Below are 16,033 nucleotides of genomic sequence, written 5' to 3'. Positions count from 1 at the left end.
AATAACAATACATGTGGATTAAATTTCAACAAAATAAAAGAAGAATGTTAATAAATGACAAAGATTTAGATGGGAAACAAACTCTATTGAGTCTCGTTCCAGGTGAAGAATGAACTAAAAAAATATTACCAATGTCACATTCTAGTTCTTAAATAAGGTTTGGACAAATTTATGTTGTGAATAAGGACTACTTAAATTTATGTATCTACGGTTCTTTCATGCCCGTCTTTCCAGACATCGTGTTTCCGTGGTCGTCTTCTCAGATCGACTTTCTAGGTTGTCTATTGTTTTTTCAGGATGTCTTCTCAAGTCGTTTTTCATAACGTTTTTCTAGGATGTCCTCCCAAGTTGTCCTTTCAGACCGTTCTTCTATGGTCGTTCACCTAGGTCGTGTCAAGTGGTAATGATTCATCAAGTCCTTAATGCAAATTAAGGTGTGATTGGACCGTCATTAGACCAATGAAACACAACTAGTATAAATAAAGGTCTCAGGTATGATTTTAGGATTACGATGCATAATGTATGCATTACTTGCTATGACAAATCATTCGGTTATATTACTAACTTGAGCGTTGGAGTGCTTTGACAAGTACTCACCCACGGTTTGAACAAGGAAAAAGAAGAACGATCACTTACATGGAAGACCACTAGGAAGTTTTTCCGGTCTTAAAAACAACTTGTATTGCTTTGAGTAAGGGACTTCGATCCTATACCCGAAACACATTATAATTTATTATTTTGTTAATTTAAAAATTTTCTGATTAGGACAACTAATATGTATAATTGACTGAGATATGATATCCAAATCAATCTGTTAAAATAATTCAATCTTTATTTAAAAATTGTTTTTCAAGTCAGAATTTTATAAGATCTAATTATCACAACTTTAATGTAGCTTAGGAAGAATCCTTGTCACATCATTTAAGCCTTTGTCTGTTTAGAAGTTTATTATCATTTCGTTCTTTGACCAATAATGCGCCACAAATGTTTAGTTTTGATTGAAAATAAAGGCGTGAGGCAAATTCAATAATACCCTGTTCAAAAGTAAAGTTTTATGATGAAATTTCCAACTTCTTTACCAAAAACAAAGGAACAATATGGGCGAAAAGAAAAGAAACTAGCAGAAGATTTTTAATATAAATGGATTTTTAATTATGCAGACAAAGACAATGTTCCTTATTCTAGAACGTGATCAATATATTCTGATTCAAACTCAGGGTTTTCTTTTCCACTGTTTTGTATTGGTTGGATGACCTTAACTTGTAGTAGCACAGGTACATACATACCTTAAATAAACCAATAAGAAATTGAACAACACTGCATAAAATCAACACTGTCACACAATAATGTCACAAAAAAAGACAGTGTTCAAAAGGCAAAGTTATTTTATAGCAAGTTGCTTATATCATTGCCATTCGCGCAGTGTTTTTTTATGGATGAATTACAAGACATACCATTTTAAAACAAAAAGAAAGTGGTTTTGTGTGGAACTGTGGCAGGGTTGTCTGTTTTTGAAACCTGCAAAGAAATGGCACATGGTTTAAGAAAGCCCTTCATCATAAAACCCTCGCTCGCTCCACACTCACAAAAACCGCTTATACGATCACTTCAGAACCGAAACCTCCCAAACATGGAAAGCGCCACTAAAGTTGGAGCGGCAGCTCAAACCACCTCTGCTTCCCCCTCCTTCGACGGCACGCTCGGCCGCCACTTGGCTCGCCGCCTCGTTGAGATAGGCGTCAGGGACGTCTTCTCCGTCCCCGGCGACTTCAACTTGACCCTGCTCGACCACCTCATTGCCGAGCCCAGCCTCAACCTCGTCGGCTGTTGCAACGAGCTCAACGCCGGCTATGCCGCCGACGGCTACGCGCGTGCCAGGGGCGTCGGTGCTTGCGTCGTCACCTTCACCGTCGGTGGACTCAGCGTCCTCAACGCCATTGCCGGAGCTTACAGCGAAAATTTACCGGTGATTTGCGTCGTCGGAGGACCCAACTCGAACGACTACGGCACCAACAGGATCCTCCACCACACCATCGGGTTACCCGATTTCTCCCAAGAGCTTCGGTGCTTTCAAAGCGTCACGTGTTTTCAGGTGAGAGAAGAGTGCGTCTTTTGGTTTTGGTTTTTGATTTTTGAGGCTTTGAATGGAATTGAACTATCTTTGATTAGTATGAGTGTTTATGATTCTTCAGGCAGTAGTGAATAACTTGGACGACGCGCATGAACTAATTGACACTGCGATTTCTACTGCTTTAAAGGAAAGCAAGCCTGTTTATATCAGCATCAGTTGTAATCTTCCTGGAATTCCTCATCCAACTTTTGCTAGAGACCCCGTTCCATTCTTTCTTGCACCCAAGTACGCTTTTCTTCGCTTTTCTAATCACTTTTCAACAACAAGAAAAAACATTTTCGTTAAATTGCTATTAAGAAAGTTAATATAAACACAACCGATGAAACAAAAAATTTATTCCTAATAAATTTGAAAATGGTGAGAATAAATTTTTAGTTATAGATAAAAACGTAATATTCAAAACCCGCATTCTCAGTGACCCTTGCCATGCCATCCCTATTTGTTTGTGACTAGATGACCCTATTGTCCGCATATAGTCTTTTTATTTTTCCCATAACAAGTATTAAAAATTTATATGTATATATGCGGTGAGGCAAATTCCAGACGACCAATGTTTGTTCTTGCATCGACATTTGGCAATAAGTTAATGGTGGAAAAAAATATTTTTTTATGTAGGACAAGTAATCAAGAAGGATTAGAAGCTGCAGTGGAAGCGACTGCTGCTTTACTGAACAAAGCTGTGAAGCCAGTGATTGTGGCTGGACCAAAATTAAGGGTTGCGAAGGCACAAAAGGCCTTTCTGGAGTTTGCAGAAGCTAGTGGATATCCAATAGCTGTTATGCCATCGGGAAAGGGACTTGTACCAGAGCATCATCCTCATTTCATTGGTACATATTGGGGTGCTGTCAGTACTAGCTACTGTGGAGAGATAGTGGAGTCGGCCGATGCTTATGTTTTTGTTGGCCCCATCTTCAATGACTATAGCTCCGTTGGATACTCATTATTGATAAAGAAGGAGAAAGCCATAATAGTGCAGTCTAATCGGGTGACCATTGGCAATGGTCTTTCCTTTGGCTGGGTTTTCATGGCTGATTTCTTAACTGCATTGGCTAAAAAAGTGAAAACAAACACCACAGCTGTGGAGAATTACCGACGTATCTATGTCCCTCCCGGCATTCCTCTGAAGCGAGAGCAGGATGAACCTCTAAGAGTTAATGTTCTATTCAAACACATTCAAGTAAGTCTATTCATAAGCTCCTTCTAATTTGATATCAAGTGATTCTGTGGCAGGAATTTGAGCTAGAGTTCTCTTCCTGTTACTTTGGTCTAAACTAGAATTTCAGTCAAAACCTTTGCTTCGTTTTTATACTAAAGAACAAGATAGCGCACACTTGGTGTTACTTATTTATTTGAAAATCGTTATCATTTTCTTGCTTACTAGCGGTTTTTAGGTCCAGTAGTTTTCTTCGTCTATCATGGTGGTAACTGCATGATTACTCAACCAGACTCATGCTAAAATTTGTAAAACTGTCTTCGTAAGTAGCTTCATGGTTTGTATGTATCCGTTAATTGTGTGAATCAGTAGTTTGAAGCATTCCACAAAACGGGGAACATAGCAATTTCAGATGATTCTCGTAACATTGCTAAATATGCAACATTATTTGCATGGTTTCAATCGGATTAAAACATTCAATCTTTCCCTTATAGTCCATTGATTGAATCTGTTGAACAGGACATGCTTAGCGGAGATACTGCTGTAATAGCGGAAACTGGAGACTCGTGGTTCAACTGTCAGAAGCTCCGTCTGCCTGAGAAATGCGGGTGAGAGTCGTTTACTATGACTGCATCGAGCAATGTGCTAATTGCAACCATTATATTGCTGGAACTAACACTATCAATTTGAATTCCTTCTTTCAGGTATGAATTTCAGATGCAGTATGGATCCATTGGTTGGTCAGTTGGTGCTACTCTTGGATATGCACAAGCTGCGACAGACAAGCGTGTAATTGCTTGCATTGGTGATGGCAGTTTTCAGGTAACAGCACAGGATATTTCAACAATGATTCGATGCGGACAAAAGAGCATAATTTTTCTCATTAATAATGGAGGTTATACCATCGAAGTTGAGATTCATGATGGCCCCTACAATGTGATCAAGAATTGGGACTACACTCGTTTTGTTGAAGCCATCCATAATGGACAAGGCAAATGCTGGGTTGCCAAGGTTAGCATAAAATTTGAATAATCACAACGTTTGATCTTTATAAATATGTTTAATTTGGTTTCAGCCCTCAAAATTTTTTAAACAAATTATACTTACACTGCTGAAATTTCGTAAATTGCATAAACTTCCTTGCTTTTTAACATTTGGAGCAACCTTCCTTACTGTAAAATAGAACAGGGACTCTGTTTTTCAAGCAATCAAGAGGAGTTAGTGCAAATTGTGCAATGTATAAAAAGTGTCATTGTAATGTTTCTTTTTTCAAAGGAGATTAGTGTCCGGGTAGAAAAAATAACACGGAGAGTTGACACAATCTCACAAAACCTGAGAGTGACAGTGTAATTTATATAATTTCTTTTATTAGTTTTGATCCTTGTAAATTTTAATTTTTTCTATAAACTGGGGTAATTGAAAGGGAATAATGCTTTGTGGAACCACTGATCTTTCTTTAATATACTATGCTAATTATGATCTATAGTTGGTATCATTAAAGGGAAAGAGCACCCTTGTTTTGTACTTTGTAAGCATATAGTCCCCAAATATGACTGTATTCAAAACTTAGATATAATAAAATAAGGAAGTAAGAGTCCGTTTGAAAACGAACATCGTTTCAAGCCTTTAGATTTTGTTAATTACTTCACAAGAAAAAGAGTTACTTCGGAATTTCCATTTATAAATTGTTGGTGTAGGTACGAACAGAGGATGATCTGACAGAAGCAATTAGAATAGCTAGTGGAGAAAAGAAAGAATCACTATGTTTTATTGAAGTTTTTGTACACAAAGATGATACCAGCAAAGAACTGCTGGAATGGGGATCCCGTGTTGCTGCTGCTAACAGCCGTCCTCCAAATCCCCAGTAGAAATTTCGTTTCTAATTATCGCCTTGTTATGATCTGTGTATTTTGTTAAATAAACTTTTGCTAGATCATAATTTTCAGAGAAAAGTCTTAACTATGATGTTGAAATAAATTTGTTTTCCAGATTTGTATATGGATTCTTCTGCTGTTGTAAATAAACACCAACTATTGTTGCGTTATAATGAGATATTGTGCAATGGAATTGTTCACGAATGAAAAGAGATATAGCCATTGTATGTAAACTCCTAATTATTAATTCCTTATTTAAGCTATCATTGATTTTATTTAAATAAGTTTTTAGCCGATTTTTTCGATATTTTTATTAGATTGTAAGTTTGCTGAACTATTGCAATTGGAAATTAATTTACATTGGTTTACCCATTTTTCTTTTGAATTGGTGATCCGGCTCTGCGTAAGTTTGTTTCTGAAAAATGATAATTTTTATTTTGATTCTTCATTCTTACGTTTTCTTGTATTTAAATAGTTATAAAATAATATTTTACTATTTTCAAATTTTCTTATTTGTACTTTTTCTGAATCGGGAAAAAGAAAAAAATGGTAACATTTTAAAATAGAACAAAGCATTGTGTTAAAGTAGACAAGTTTTGCATATTATTTTACATTTTAGTTAACGGTGAAAAAGAAATAAAAATGACATCTAACCAAAAAAAAGGAACATATATGCCTCCCTCAGGTTGATAGCATTTTTTTTCTTCTAAAAGATCGGCCGAACATGATTTCGCAAATGTTTGAAAATCACAAAATCATACTAGTCAAATATTCTTTCAAGAAGAACAGACTATTTAATATATAATCTCCCTTAAACTTGAGATGCATTTAAAAATTTTATGCAGGTGTTAATTAATTACGTGACAGAAGATTTAGAAAATACCGATAATTATTTTAACTATGAAAAAGTATAAATAAACTGATGTTTTTATTGGATAGACAGCATATCTATTCCGATGAGGTCAGTTTGCCAAGAACGACGAATTACAGTTGCAAGAACAGTAGCATCGCTTTTGTTTCTCTTTTCTTCTTTTTTTTTTTTTTTTGCAGCAGTAGTGAATAATCTTTCATAAAATCTTGTCGGCAATGACCATAGTAGAAGTTAAATCGTACGTGCTTCATGTCATCAATGCAATATCTTCAATAAGCAAAATAAGTTTCTAATTTTCTTTAACCAAATTAATTTCAATTTTCCAATAAAATTGCACATGAGTTTAGCTCAAAATACGTTTAAATTATTTCACATAATATTCAATTTTATGTATAATATATATAATGATATTAATCTTCTGGTCCCAAATTATTCTCACACAAAAGTTGTTTGGGTATTTTACATGTACCTCCAAGGGTTTTATCATGCACATCTAGTTTCCACAAATGTTTTTATAATTAATGAGGTTGGTCAGAATTAAATTTTTTTATCGAATTAAGTGGTTGAGTGATTGAGTGGAGCATTGAATGAGGGCGAAAGTTTATATATCTCTTTCATTCCTGCATCCCTTTCATTTCTTCATTGTTTCCTTCACTGGTTTCATCTTCTGTGGTCTTTGAAAGAGATTTGAGAAAGATTTTTCGTTAAGAAGTATTCAAGGCAAGTGGCAGAGGTGCTGTTGTGGTGGTGATTGTCATTAGAACTGGAAAAGAATTTTTTTTTAAGCTTCTCACGTCAAACAAATGTATAAATTCGGTATAAAACTCTCAACTCTTAATCGGATATTGAAATCGAATAATAAATCAATTGGATATCGAAATCCGATTAGATGTCAAAACTCGATTTATTATTCTTCGAATATCAAATTCTCCTTTTATCGAATTTTGATTTCCGATAAAAAGCGGATTTCCACGTTATGATTTTGTCGCATTTCAACGTCCGATAATATTTTGCTTCATTGTATACAATATAGTTTATAGATTGTCATATAAGAATGTTTTGCTTATTTGTATACGGTATAGATTTTCATATAATAATAAGGAAATCATAAGTAGATTTTGAAGAGTAGTTTTATATACATTCTGAAACATTTATAACAATAATAAAATCAATGGATGAGTGAGATTTTTTAAATGCATATGGCTTTCAAAATTTGTAATTCAATATTTATTAAATTTTAATGATTTATTAAGTCTTTGAATTTATAACTTTTTTTAATTGAATTAATAGTATTAATTTTCAAAACTTTTTATACAAAAATTATTGACATGGCTTTCCAAATTTTTAATTCCAAATTTAATAAATTTTAAAGGCAATCAATTATAAAGGCTTAAACATGGCTTTTGAAATTTTTAATTTAATATTTAAGAAATTTTAATGATTTATTAAGTCTTTCAACTTATAATTTTTTTAATTCATTTTATAAATGATTTATTAATATTTATTTTTTTTTTACATTCATAATTCATTACTATATTATTACAAATAAAAAAATTTAAATTCTCTAAAATTAAAATAAATATTAAATATTTACAAACGAAATTATTTAATTCAGAATAAATATAAATAACTCAAATATTTATATAAGTAATTAATTAATTATAATAAAACAAATTAATTAAAATAAAAAAATTACAAAACAAATAAAACATAAAATAATTCAAAACAGCAAAATTTAATCAAAATATAAATAAATAATTAATTATAATATATATATATATATATATATATATATATATATATATATATATATATATATATATATATATATATAGATAAAGAAAGCAAAAGAAGTGAGGAGAGAAAAAGTAGTAAAGAGAGAGAAAACTGTTAAGAACGGTCAAAGATTCTTTTCATTTCATTAATAATTAATAATATTTTAATTGGGGTATAACAATAATTTTTGAAAAATTTGGAGGTGTAACATAAAATTTTTGAAGGGACAGATGAAATACTCAAGTTATTTTTCTTTATTTCTTCTAAGATTTGTTGTCAAGTTAGTGGTTATTTTTTTTATCATCAATTTAATCCTTTATTTTAAGTTATTTGATACACTACTTAATTAACAAATTTTTACCGACAAAAAAAAATATCAATAAAATAGAATTTGTAGACAAAAAAAATAATCAGTAAAATAAAATTCATAGATAAATTTTATCAATAAATTTGAAAATTTTAATTATTAATAAATATTATCAATTGATTAAATTTGTCAATAGTACAACATTTTTATTATTAATAAATAATTTTGTTTGTAAAATTTATTAATAAAATGAGAGTTAAAATTATTACTTTAATTTTAAATTAATAAAATTTGTGGATAATTATTTATTTTAAAAATTTATCTATAATTAAATCATTTCAATTTTGTTGATATTTTCATCTATTAATTTATTGATAATATGAAAGTTAAAGAAGAAAAATAAAACTGAATTGCAATTATTGTTTCTGTTCCACCTAATACTACAACGACCATTATCTACCTTTCACTTCTCTCTTATGGTTGTTCACTCTTGTCACTTCTCATTCACTCATCTGGTTTAGTTACACTTACAATAATTTTGTTGTGCATTTCCTTTTCCTCTCGTAGCCTTAAGGGATGTAAAAAAAATCTGCTCGTGGATAACATTTGTAACAAATAATTACTATTCGTGAATATTTATTATCTGTAAATTATTGGTAGTGAATATTTTAATATTCATATAAAAATGGGTAAGATGTGAGTATTATACTATTTGTACAGACATTCGTTATCTGTAAAAAATAAAAATTTAATTTATATTTTATTAAGTTAAATTTAATTAAAATTAATTTATATTTTATAAAATTAAATTTAAATAAAAACACAAAAGATACAATATAAATGACGTGACTAACAAAAGGTCCCCCTTCTGCTTTTAGCATACGTTTTTGCAGTTAAAAAACACATCATCAAACGGTGTCCCTTTTATGTTTTAATTTGGTGTTTTGTTGAATGCATTTTATGGGGAGAAATCTTATAGCTCCAAAAATAGGTTCCGTATTTTATAAATTAATCATAAAATCTTTCAAAGCATAAATTAATCGCAAAAATAGTTTAATTTCATAAAACATAAAATTAATCTCATATCATTCGTTAGTTTTGTATTTTCAAAGCATAACTTTTTTTTTGATTTAATGTCTTAATAGATCCCTATTTTTGTTCAAATAGGTCCCTTTATCTTTTGGCCTCTCCTTATTTTTGTTAATTTGATGCAAATAAATCATTTTCGTCAATTTCATCAAACGGCGTTAATGAATGTGTGACGTGGCCTTACACGTGTCAATACTGTCCTCAGGCCACGTCACACATTCATTAACGCGTTTGATGAAATTGACGGAAAGGATTTATTTGCATCAAATTAACAAAAATAAGGATCCAATTGAGACGCCAAAAAATAAAGAGACCTATTTCAAATTCTGAACAAAAATAGGGACCTATTGAAACATTAAACTTTTTTTTAAAATTATCGTTTATAGACAATGTCGCATCATTTGCTTTATAGAAAATTTAATTAATGATAAATTTTGATAACTAACACAGTTTAAATTAAAGAATGGCCTATGTGCTTTTCATATATTTTACTATTATATTTTTATAAGTACCGGAAACGACCTATATAACAAGCAGTCGAATGTTTTATAAACCACGTCATATAATTACATTCTTTTCAAAAATATCATCATTTGTTGCCAACCTAATACATTGGTAAACTGTTTAAAACTTTTATAATAGTAAGAAAAGACAAAGAAATTTAAACAGTAAAATTCACATACTAAAATTTTCTATTACATCTCATTTTCATATAATTGTACATGTAGAGATGCCAAAAAGAAAAAAATAAATTTCACAAAAATACTCAAGAGAATTACTTCTTATACGTATACGTTGACAGTTAAACAATTATTGTTTAACTACATTTACTAAAAAATGTTGAAAAATATTTTTTATCTACCTAATTTTTTTACATTTATTTAATATTATCATTTTCTTTTATTGAAAAAATAAAAATATTCACATTTTTATAATCATTTTATTTTTATACTATATATCAAATAAATATAAAAATGTGTCATGATCCTATTCTTCTCATATATTTAATTTTGTTTAGTTGCCAAAAAAAATCTTACAAAAAAGAAAAAGAAAAAAAAGTAGGCATGAAAATATTCATAAAAAATAATCTTAAACTATATAAATTTGGTATTCAAATAACCGAGTTTAAACAAGAAAATATCAAGTTAAAGATGACGTGTGAAGCTATTTTAATCGCAGTCATGATTATGTGAGAGAAAGCGTGACCAAGTTATATAAATATATGTTTGGGAATGAATGGGGAAGATAGAATTCCAATGAGGCGAGTTAGGATTATAGTGATAGCATTTATGCTGCTAACTTCTTTTTCTTTAACCTCTTCAACATCAGAATCATGCCCTTACTCCTCCATATTCAGCTTCGGTGATTCCCTCGCCGACACCGGCAACCTCTATCTCAGCTCACCACCGCTTTCCGACAACTGCTTCTTACCTCCTTACGGTGAAACCTTCTTTCACAATGTCACAGGACGCTGCTCCGATGGTCGTCTCATCATCGATTTCATCGGTAACACTTCCCTTTTTCCATCGCCTTTCATCTTAATAATTCCTTTCATATTATACTTGGAGAACATAGATAAAAGAAAAAACATGATAAAGCATTTTCTTGTAACTTAAAAATAGTTTATACACAATTTTTTTAAGTAAACAGGTTTTATCAATTAATTATTAAAATAATTTAGATAATTAATTTTGTTGAAATGCTAAAAGGAATTCACTTTTGTACGGGAGAGTGTCTAATCGGAATGCACATGTTACTGAACAATACGAACCATACGTTGAAACTTTTGGATTACTTGAATATAACACGTTGAAAACGCTTGGAAAAGTTTGTGGTGGTGCGAGAGTGATCCGAGTTGGAATGAATAGTTAGGACTTAATAAAATAATTCAACGTCTCTTTCATTGCAATCTGTAAAATTTTATATTAATGTCTTCTTCCTCGATAAATGGATATGTATTTGTGCCGTGTTAGGTGGCCAGGGTTTTCATGGCTAACCACCTTATTTCTTTTTATACATAAATATTATATTTGAGATGTTTTTTATTGTTGTTGTTGTTGTATAGCTGAGTTTCTTGGGATTCCATCGGTGAAACCGTATCTGGAAAAGAAGAATATTGGTGGTGGATGGAGTTGGAAAGACGGAGGAGCCAATTTTGCAGTTGCAGGAGCGACGGCGATGGACTCAACCTTCTTTCAACAGAGAGGCATTCCTGTCAATACCAATTATTCTTTGTCAGTTCAACTCACTTGGTTTAAGGAACTGCTTTCTACTCTTTGCAATTCTTCTTCCCAAAGTAAGTTTTTCTGTTACTCTTACTCAACCAATCAGCCTTCATCCAACTTTAAGAGAATCTCGCACAATTTATTATATGTATGATTTATCTCATATTTTTTATTGAAATTAAATACGTGTAAGGTGTTCGCGACAATTTCTCATCCAGTTATCATTACTTTTGTCAAAAAAAATCGAAGTTCATGCATGTAGAGCAGTTTACAAGATGTAAAATTGTCTTAATGCAGTAATATGTTATGGATATACAGACATAATTTAGTGGGAAATGCTTCATCCATGCTTCTTTACCACTTTCTATATTATTACTTTTGTATCACGTAATGTCTTTTATATTCTACATGCATGTGGAGGAAAACACAAGTGTATAGAAAGGAAAGACAGTTATTGTTTCATGACATCCAACAAGATCATAATTCATTTTGTTATTATTGATTTTTAATTAATGTTTAATCTTGCAGGTTGCCATGAAGAGGTTAAGAACTCATTATTTCTTGTGGGTGAAATAGGTGGAAACGATTTCAATCATCCTTTGGTTGTAGGAAAGAGCATAGCAGAAGTTAAATCGTATGTGCCTAATGTCATCAATACAGTATCTTCAATAACCAAAGTAAGATTCTAATTTGCTTTAACCAAATTAATTTCAATTTTGCAATAAAATTGCACATGAGTTTGGCTCAAAATACGTTAATTGTTTAAATTATTTCACATAATATTCAATTTTATGTATAACATATATATATATATATATATATATATATATATATATATATATATATATATATATATAATCACGTCAATCTTCGAAAAAATTTGGTCCCCAAATTATTCTCACAAAAAAGTTATTTTTCTTTACTTCTTCTGAGATGTGTTGTGAAGTTATAGGTTAAAAAAATCTTTATCATCAATTTAATCCTTTATTTTAAGTATGTGGTTCACTACAAAATAATATTATATTATTAACAAAATTTTATCGACAAAAAGATAAATTATTAATAAAATAGAATTTGTAGACAAAAAAAATTTATCGCGGTAAAATAGTATTTGTCAATAAATTTTACCAATAAATTTGAGGATTTTAATTACAGGTAAATATTTTCAGTAGAAATGCAACATTTTTATTATTGATAAATAATTTTCTTTGTAAATTTTCTTTTTTAAAATAAGCGTCAAAGTTATTCTTTTTATATATAATTTGTAAAATTTGTTTATAATTACTTATTTTGAAATCTGTAGTTGAAATCTTGAAAATCTACTAGTAATTAAAGTTTTTAAAATTTGTTTCATCGATAAATTCGTTAGAAAAATGGGAGTCCATTTCTCTATCAAATTTGATTATAACTGTGTTTTATAAATTAAAAGGAGATAAATGATAAGAAGAAGAAAATAAAAATAATGAGGAAAAAAGGGTAGAGGAGGCGATGATAACAATTACAATGTTGAGATTGAGGCACCGATAGAAGAGAAGGAAGATGAATGGAGAAGAATGAAATGGAGGAACTAATGATGGGAAGCATAGTTGTAATGACAACCACAATGACGAATAATAACGACTGACCAACATTAGTAGGAGGAGAGCGAGGAAGAAGGAGAAAAAGAGAAAGAATAAAGAAAGAAGATAATAAAGAGAAAATGACCAAATCGTGATATTTATGAAAAAAAATTATTATTAATTATCAACAAATATTTATCGATGAATTTTACAGATAAAATAATATTCAACTTTAATCACCGATACATATCGATGGTATTTATCAACGAATTGTTTACCTTTGATAATTACTAATAAATTTCTTGATATGTTTTATAACTTATCAATTTATATTTTATCGACAAATTTTTAATCGTCATTAGACCGTTAATAATTTTACTTTATTAACAAATTTTTGTGGTTACAAACTCAAATTTTTGTTGTAGTACGTCAATTAGTACAATGATAGATTCTTTGTATGAAAAACTATTGAATGCATTGGCGTAAAATTATGCAATTTGCTTAATTTGTTGATTTTTTTAAAGCGGTAATAGCATATGTAACTCCGAGGAATTAACTAAAGTCTTTTATTTATTTTTGCTTTATAATTTCTAACTTATATTTTCTATTTTAGCTTGTAATTATTTTTTCCTTTACAGGAGTTGATTGGTTTAGGGGCTCGCACGCTCATGGTTCCTGGGATTTTCCCTTTTGGATGTAGAGTAATATATTTAACAATTTATGAAACCAAAGTTGAGAAGCAATATGACAAATTTGGATGCTTGAAGTGGTTAAACGAGTTTGCTGAATATTACAACCATGAACTCCAAATTGAATTAAATAAGCTTCGAGCTCTTCATCCTCACGTTAATATTATCTATGTTGATTATTACAATGCTGCAATGACTTTATATCGTCGTCCTGCAAAATTTGGTAATTCATTCTTCCCAATTCTTACTGATAGAAGTTTATTCAAAAATATGTTTCTTCATGCATTCATACTTGAGCACAGCACATTTATCTTTGTTTGATATACTTTGGTAACAAATTGAAGGAATATTTGAAGAAATGAAAGTGGTTAGATAATGCATCTTCATACTTCATGAAAGCAAATGATATAGTTTTGATTGGTATGCAGGACTTATTGCTCTTAAAGCATGTTGTGGAAAGGGAGGTCCATACAATTTCAATGTATCAATACAGTGTGGTGATCCAGGCGTGAATGCTTGTGATGATCCTTCTAAGTATATTGGATGGGATGGAAAACATTTATCTGAAGCTGCTTATAAATTAATCGCTCAAGCTTTTATAAAAGGGCCATATTCTTTCCCTCAGTTTAGTTCCCTGTGTTTGACTAATGTAAATTATGGTTATACACGTACCTTTTAAGTATTTTGTTATGGTTTATATAGTATCAAAACTTTTATTTGTTCAATAAAAGGTAATGATAAAAAAAATCATTGTAAATCTGATTAATTAATTTTTTTTATGCATTAACTACTGTTTTGTAGTATTAGTCTCTGTGGGTATTTTATTCATCTGACATTCATATTACTATTAACATTTTAATTAGGTTAAATCACTTCTCCAGTATTATTAATTTTTCTTAAATAGGTCCTTTTCTTGTGTTTTTTAATTGGATTTCTAAAAATGAAAAATTAAAATAATCGACTTCCTATTATTAAATTGAGTTAACGGTTAACTCTTTCAGAACTGTCAGACGTGAAATATTTTTAATACCTAGCATAAAAGGAGGTCTTACATAAAATATTTTCTCATTCCAATTGGAAAAAAAATAAAAAAATAACTATTTAAGAAAACCTAACAGATATAGGAACTTCGGTTTAACCTTTAAATTACTGTTATTAAAGGAGCATTTATAATAATAAATACATTGAATCTAGACAGTAATAAATAAAAACATATTCATACCGAAATATTTCCTAAACATTAAGTTAAATAGGGAAGAATGAAGTGAAGATTGAAAATTTGAACGTTTTAGCTTTGAGGTATATTTGCTAATTAGAACAATATTTAAATATTTTCCTTAAACCCACACAAAAAAAGTAAACATATCTAGCACGATTTTTAATGAGAAATTTGTTGTGATCTCATATAAAATGAGTGGTGATATGTTGACACCAAATAAAAAAACTCACCTATCAGTTGAAAAGAATATTATTTTAATAGTATTTATTTTATTTTTAATTTAAAAATTTAATATACATTATTATATTATTTAAGTGGATTGTTAAGTGAGATTATTATTTTTAAAAGGGTGTGAAATCATTATTTTTCATAAAAAATATTAAAATCACTTTGAGAAATAATGACTCCGATTGTTGAAGAAATTAAGAATACTGCTAATGCTAATGTATGTGTACCATCTTGGTAAGTGGAATCCGATCCAAAGCTTGAACTGAAACCAAAGAAAGATATCATATATAACATATATGGTGGAAATGTTATGAAAGTTTGATGTGGAGTTGATCCTTACAATACAATGATATTTCCAAAGTGTGGGGTGGTTGCTTGTGATGATCCATCACAGTATGCTAGCTGGGATGGTTATCATATGACCGAGGCTGGATATAGATGGATCCTACACTATTATTATCACTTGTTTCAGACATTAAATTTTAAGTTTTCAATGGATTTGTTTTTAATATTTCTTTAAAAAGATTTTTTATTATAAGAGATATTTTATATATATAAATTCATATTCATCTTTTATTTTTATTTAATATAAAACTTTGTTGTATTCAACAAAACCATCATAAACATTATATAAAACTTTGTTGTAACAAAACCATCATAAACATTATATAAAATTTTGTTTGTATCCAACAAAACCATCATAAACATTTAATAATTATCTATGAAAAACTTGGATCTCTTTATGGAAGAGAACGTGGTGGGACCACTCAGTCCTACTTGCAATAATAATGACCCTTCACTTAGCACCTCCAACATGTCTAATGGATGCTTTTCTGTAAATATTAATTAATGCTGCCTCTAGCTTAGATTTTCACCATTTTTTATTAATTTATTCTTTTCGACATTATTTTT

General features: G+C 30.0%; 2 protein-coding genes across 2 annotated transcripts; both read left to right on the top strand.

Moving 5' to 3' along the window:
- The first annotated feature begins 1,439 nt into the window (after window positions 1–1,439).
- LOC124833185 (pyruvate decarboxylase 1) lies at window positions 1,440–5,372 on the top strand. Its single transcript, XM_088091367.1, has 6 exons — window positions 1,440–2,092; window positions 2,193–2,356; window positions 2,747–3,308; window positions 3,804–3,892; window positions 3,989–4,295; window positions 4,982–5,372. The coding sequence occupies exons 1-6, from the start codon at window positions 1,529–1,531 to the stop codon at window positions 5,150–5,152; spliced, it is 1,857 nt and encodes a 618-aa protein (XP_087947493.1). The 5' UTR covers window positions 1,440–1,528; the 3' UTR covers window positions 5,153–5,372.
- A 5,037-nt stretch (window positions 5,373–10,409) lies between these two features.
- On the top strand, window positions 10,410–14,461 carry LOC124833170 (GDSL esterase/lipase At1g28600-like). The gene is made up of 5 exons (XM_047307574.2): window positions 10,410–10,707; window positions 11,267–11,497; window positions 11,955–12,103; window positions 13,624–13,897; window positions 14,103–14,461. Exons 1-5 carry the CDS (start codon window positions 10,434–10,436, stop codon window positions 14,351–14,353), a joined length of 1,179 nt encoding a protein of 392 aa, XP_047163530.1. The 5' UTR covers window positions 10,410–10,433; the 3' UTR covers window positions 14,354–14,461.
- The last annotated feature ends 1,572 nt before the right edge of the window (window positions 14,462–16,033 follow it).

This window comes from Vigna umbellata, chromosome 5 (genome assembly GCF_029865625.1).
Source record: "Vigna umbellata cultivar VRB3 chromosome 5, Vumbellata_1.0, whole genome shotgun sequence".
In the NCBI taxonomy this organism is placed as follows: Eukaryota; Viridiplantae; Streptophyta; class Magnoliopsida; order Fabales; family Fabaceae; genus Vigna; species Vigna umbellata.
Note: the sequence above shows the minus strand (reverse complement) of the source record. Positions and strands in the feature narration are given on the sequence as shown.

Bases quoted from the DNA above. Each gene is read 5' to 3' on its own strand.
- LOC124833185 (XM_088091367.1), top strand. From the start codon at position 1,529: ATGGCACATGGTTTAAGAAAGCCCTTCATCATAAAACCCTCGCTCGCT. The intron at 3,309-3,803 runs GTAAGTCTATTC...TCTGTTGAACAG, and splicing joins TTCTATTCAAACACATTCAA to GACATGCTTAGCGGAGATAC. The intron at 3,893-3,988 runs GTGAGAGTCGTT...TCCTTCTTTCAG, and splicing joins CGTCTGCCTGAGAAATGCGG to GTATGAATTTCAGATGCAGT.
- LOC124833170 (XM_047307574.2), top strand. From the start codon at position 10,434: ATGAATGGGGAAGATAGAATTCCAATGAGGCGAGTTAGGATTATAGTG. The intron at 11,498-11,954 runs GTAAGTTTTTCT...TTAATCTTGCAG, and splicing joins TTGCAATTCTTCTTCCCAAA to GTTGCCATGAAGAGGTTAAG. The intron at 12,104-13,623 runs GTAAGATTCTAA...TTTCCTTTACAG, and splicing joins CAGTATCTTCAATAACCAAA to GAGTTGATTGGTTTAGGGGC.